Source organism: Leuciscus leuciscus (genome assembly GCF_965113295.1).
Source record: "Leuciscus leuciscus genome assembly, chromosome: 2".
NCBI classification, from domain to species: Eukaryota; Metazoa; Chordata; class Actinopteri; order Cypriniformes; family Leuciscidae; genus Leuciscus; species Leuciscus leuciscus.
In genome coordinates, this window is record NC_138726.1 from 50,001,785 (window position 1) to 50,007,800 (window position 6,016).

Below are 6,016 nucleotides of genomic sequence, written 5' to 3' on the forward strand. Positions count from 1 at the left end.
CTGACTTCAAAAATTTGTTGAAACTTGTATAACTTATAACTTAACTTATTTTGATGAGTTAAATGACATATGTAAAAACATATGTTGTCATAACTTATTGATTTTTACAGTGTGTAGAACCTTTTGGAACCATGGGATCATTATGGATTTAGTTTCAAATTAATTCATTTTAATTCAATTTAAATTTTATTACATTATATGAATTAAACATGCACTCTCAGAAAAGATGGTACAAAAGCTGTCACTGACGTTACCCTTTAAAAAGGTTCTCATTCAGGCTACCATTTAGGTACTAATAGGTACAAAGGTGTGAAAGGGTAACACCCCAGTGACAGCTTAGTGTACTTTATCAGTAGAAAAAATTAAATAGCCCAATAAACAGGAAAGTATTATAATGTTAAAGATATTTCTCCTCACAGAGAACCTTTTTGGCATACATGGTTGAGCCAAGAACCCTATAAAACATTGAACCTTGTTTTCTTAGAGTGAAATGGCTGTATTAAAATATGGTTTATTAAACATGACAAACTCATGCAAAAAAACATGATTCTATCTGTAGAGCTATTTTCTGTTTTTCTTAAAGATTTAAAGAAGGAATAATGAAGGCTGATATCCATAGCCTTTAAATCTCCACTACATTTGTTCAGTAACATCTGAAAGAGCAGGATTGTCAGCTGACATATGGGTCTATTCATACTAGCGGCCAACAAACGTTTGAACGAGAGGTGGAATTTAAACAGTTGGAGTCTTGTGCACAGACAATACAATCTGCTTTAAAGGATTGGCACATATGGTGTGGCCTTGTTAGCTAAAGGAACATTTTCTCATTCACAATTTTGATATGTTTAATGACACTGTATGATGCAGTTTTAAAATGCATGTATTGGTGTTAGGCTATTCCATTTAAGGACTTGAATCACACTTCCCTAGTAATATTGCAGAATGTGCATGTAGCTTTACAGACATGAAGCACAAATAAAAGATTGAACAGAAGGAGACAAGCATTTTTTTGTTTCACCATCAAAACATAATAGTGGCAGGCAAGAGAAGCCCCAATAGAGCTCCGGGACAATGATCGTAAACTTATACTGACACCTACTGGTGAGGAGAGGGCATCACACAGAAGCGTGTTGGTTACAGATTGCATTGTAGAAATAAATGATTTGATTCAAGGTGATAAAGTGAGTAAAATCTTTCTGATTATGTGATCTCAACATGTGTGCCACCATTCCATGAAAAATACAACTTCTTCTTAAATCAGTGATATGACATTTCAAACTTTTTATTTTATTTTTATATTGTTATTTTACTTTTTAAATATACCCCAAATGTATTCATTATCATTGAATGTATTAATTATTTTGTTAAAATATATTTATTTATGAGTAAAATGTTTTTAATTAGTAAAAAATACTGTCTCCACAGTAGGCTATTAAAGAAAATAGTTTTGTGATAAACTTTAAAATAAAAAAATGTCACATTGAGAGATAAAGTTGCAATAAAGAGATATAAAATTGCAATTGTGAGATATGAAATGTACGAAAATAAGTGATTTAAAAATGTAAAAAAAATTTGCCATAGAATTCCTTGACAGATATAAAAATAAATAAATAATTAATTTTATATAAATAAAACTAACAATAGCAATTAGGTGAAAATCACTTATATCACTTGGACTCCTTATTATTGATTTTATTGACTTAATGTGTAATCACCATAATACCTACATATAGGCTACTGTCTGTGTCATTCTTTTCTTTACTTGAACTCGTTAACTTTACATTCTTTTAATACATTTTTTATTTGTTCCATCTGCAGGAAAAATATAGGAGGAGTTAAATAAAAAGCCTAAATTCAATCGTTTCATCAAGCGATCGTGTCTCTTCATAACATTTGGACTAAACTGCTCAATTCTTATGGATTAGTTTTTTAATCTCTTCATGGACATTTTGAAGCATCAAAGTGCGGTTGCGGAGCTGTCAATGGAAAGAGAAAGCTCTCAGATTTCATCAAAATATCTTCATTTGTGTTCCGAAAATGAACGAAACACTTACGGGTTTGGAACGACATAAGGGTGAGTAATTAATGACAGAATTGTTTTTTAGGTGAACTATCCCTTTAAGTAATTGTCGTGCTCGTGTCCAGTCGTGCTCGTGCATTTCCGTTTCAAAACAGTTGCAGCGCTCTCTGCATGCTGTGTATGTACGCGTTCTGCGCATGCGCCGTGTGAAACGAGACTGTAACAAGGAAGAAGCTTCAGTGTACCAACTGCCTATCCTCTGTTTATCGAGCCTGGCATGAATATACTTAAGTTTAACTGGAGTAAAGCCTTAAGCTTCTTCACTGTTTTTGTTGTGGCCCTCGCGGCTGTTTTTCAGTATTTGGAGAATTCAGAGACTGTCGAGATCCCAAGGTAAAGTATTCATTACGGACTACTACTATCACTTCTACACTAGATTACTATATGTTACTATGCAATACTGGTTGCTTTGGTGCAATATTGTTGCTTTGTCCTGCTTGTAGCCTACTGATTGCATTTCCAATATTTTTCTGCAGTGCGTGATCTTTCTGATTCTCGCTCATAGTAGTCGATTGAACCACACCTTATAATAAGAATGCAATTTCTTTCTTCATTATTGTGTTATTAACATTGTCAAAACAGAGATAGTAATAATAATAATAAACAGCATTTGCAAAAACAACAACAACAACACAATTGCAATAAAATAATGAAAAATAACGATAGAAATGAACAATAATAGAAAAAATATAAATAGATTGCATGCATGAAATAAGATCTCAAGTGGCTGGGTACAGAGTTCTCAGATAATAGGGATATTTCAGCACAGTTGCTTTTAATATTTCTCAGATTTATTATTCAGGTAACTTATTTACCACACCTCTGCTGAAACTGCTGTACAAATATCACTAGCAAAACAAAAAAACGAGTTGTTGATCGAATTTCGCTTTGAGGAACAACGTGCTTGTCTCACGAAGCAATTATTATAACTAATAGCAAATCAGTTCATTCTTGTTCACACGCGCAAATTTTGCAGTGTCATTGTGATGTTGCGAGATTCAAACGGTTATGCAATAATTTCTTCATTACAGAATGGATCTGAAAGCAATGGAAGAGAATTACCGGCAGAAGAACAGAACGTGCTTCATTCTCGGCTCTTCTGGCGAGACTGGAAAGGCGCTCTTGAAAGAAATAGTGGAGCGCAACATCTTCTCCAAGATCACTCTCATTGGACGAAGGCAGTTAACCTTTGAGGATAAAGCCTATGAACATTTGGTAATGTGCCAAGTTTGGGAATGTTCTGTTTATGTACAGTAGTCCAAACAGAATACCATTGTACTGCATAATAAAAGATCTGGGACAAGAGTTTGTGTTTGCAGGTGACACGTGGTGCCATTTTGTAAACGTTATCATGGATTCAGATCTTACCATTCATTAGCCTTCTTCCTCTTCTCTTCAGGTGCAAAAGGTGGTCGATTTTGAAAAGTTGGAGGAGTACGCTGAGGCTTTTCAGGGACATGATGTGGGATACTGCTGTCTAGGAACAACCAAAGCCAAAGCAGGAGCTGTATGTTTCAGATGTCATCTTTATGGACTGTATTAATGCATGAAGGACTTTTCTCCAGAACCTTAGTTGATAATGCATGAAATTAGGGTCTGTTTCAACTCAAACAATTCTTAAACAAGCAAACTTTTGTGCTAAGACACATCAATGCAAGTTCATTTCATGTTCCTTTCCTGTGGTAAATTTGGCTAATTTCATGATAAATAACGTTACTTATTCCATTTTTTAATTGGGCTACAGGAAGGGTTTTTCCGTGTGGATCATGACTACGTCCTCAAGTCCGCAGAACTTGCCAAAGCAGGAGGTTGTTCCCATTTTCACCTAGAATCCTCCAAAGGTGCCGATAAAACCAGCAGCTTTCTCTACCTGAAAACTAAGGTATTATAACACCCAATGCAACATGTCAGCCTAGATTTGTTGCTTTTTTAATGGCTAAAGAAGCACAATCTTGTGTTTTAATGTACTTCAATCCAAGTACTGAACAATGCAGTAACACTGGTGTGTTTACAGGGACAGGTTGAAGCAGAAATTGGAGACCTCGGCTTTGAGCGTTTCTCCATCTACCGACCAGCGTGAGTCCTTCTACTTTTTTGTTCCTGAATTTCTGAATTAAAATCTGTTGTGATTTCTGAGGTCATACATATTTGTGTATGTTGTGCATATCTGCTTGTTCAGATATTTTGAAATCATCATTTGTTCTGTTGCTCATATTTGCTTGTTTATTTCTAGGGTGCTCCTAGTGGACAGACAGGAGAGCAGGCCGACTGAGTGGATGGCCCGGACATTTCTTGGTGCGTTCTCCTCCGTTTTCCCTACCGCAATGTCCATCCCCATCACATCAGTCGCTAGAGCTATGCTTGTCAACACACTACAAGATGGAGAGCAGAAAGTGGAAATTCTTGAAAACAAGGCCATATACAATCTTGGTAACATTGGAGACAAAAAATAACCCTTTCATTTCCACATTTTTAAATTAAGTGCAATTCTGGCATGATTTGTGAGCAAGATAAGCCAAAATATTATTTTAATGCAGTTTACTTGGATTCTATTATCATATTGAGTGTTTTAAAAACATATTTAAAAATGTTGAGTACGACTTTGTTCTAAATAAGGGTTATATGTGCTTTTCTATGATTCGCTTTGGATTCTGGTGCTTTTTTTTGTTATTTAATTGTATATGGATCTTGAAAAAATAAATTATATTCATACTTGATCACAACTATTGTGTTTATAGTAATATTATTGTGTGTGTTGTGTCTGAAAAGTGGATTAAAACATTCAACTTTAGTTGGTCATGATCAGTTTTGGGTGTAATGCATTACTAATTAATTGCTGTAATTTAACTACTTTTCCATTGAAAAGTAAAGTAAGGGATTACTCTTAGTAGCTTAATTAGTTACTTCTGATGTACTTTATAGACGATAGAACAATTCTACATAAACAATATTGGATTTAGCATCAACATTTAACATTGTCTACTGTTAAGATACATGTATGTTTTTAATCAAACCTTCTCCCTTTAAATATGTTAAAATACAAGAATAATTTCTGCAATTTTATATTATTTATTTGAAAGAATTAAAAGCCGTTTCATGTCTATCCTTGTGTTGTTCAACTGGTCCAGGTTGATATGGGAAGTAATAAGTAATGCAATTATTTTTTAGAGGGAGGAATTAGTAAAGTAATCTGATTACACTGTTGAAAATGTAATTAGTAGTTAGTAATTAATGACTTTTTAGGGTAACTTACCCAACACTAGTCATGATGAAACATAATTTGCCCTAATAGTCACAACTTAACATGCATTTATTAGCTTTAGATTGACATTAAACGTACGACACAGCATTATACATACTGTACGAGCTGTTCAGGTACAGTTTAGTTGCATTCAGAACATCTGTTTTTGAACGTGGCAACTTCAGCTGCTATTTATTAACCCGTGATCCAATTTTTTAATAAATGTTTATTATTATTTTTCACTTTGCGATTCTGAGGTTATTTTAAACCACACTAAAAGAGTTCACGTGTGCTTGACACCTGATGCTTTTCCTTCTTGTCTAACTTATCAATTAAAAAATTTACACACAAAATGTGAAGAAATAAACAAAAGTTAGTGCACAATTTAAGCACAAGCCTTAAAAACAAATAGTATAGTGTTATATTTTTATAAGCCTTACAATATTAATTATAATACCATGTGAAGTCAACTGAGTCCAAAGTTTTGACTGGTAAGCAGTGAGTGTTATTCTAAACACACAGAAAGACATGTCTGGTTTAGTCGTTGTGTTGAGTTGAAGAGGAACCAACATAAATGACTTCTTGATGTTTTATTATTAAGTTACAGAAAGAGACGCTGTGGTATTTAAGTCTTCTTTTGCTACCTATGCTGCATGTCATTATTGAGAAAACAGCGACCTCACATGGCGATAAAA

General features: G+C 34.0%; 1 protein-coding gene across 1 annotated transcript; it reads left to right on the forward strand.

The window, feature by feature from the left end:
- The first annotated feature begins 2,219 nt into the window (after window positions 1–2,219).
- Window positions 2,220–4,803, forward strand: htatip2 (HIV-1 Tat interactive protein 2). The gene is made up of 6 exons (XM_082150996.1): window positions 2,220–2,413; window positions 3,112–3,295; window positions 3,480–3,587; window positions 3,825–3,962; window positions 4,095–4,156; window positions 4,314–4,803. Exons 1-6 carry the CDS (start codon window positions 2,298–2,300, stop codon window positions 4,531–4,533), a joined length of 828 nt encoding a protein of 275 aa, XP_082007122.1. The 5' UTR covers window positions 2,220–2,297; the 3' UTR covers window positions 4,534–4,803.
- The last annotated feature ends 1,213 nt before the right edge of the window (window positions 4,804–6,016 follow it).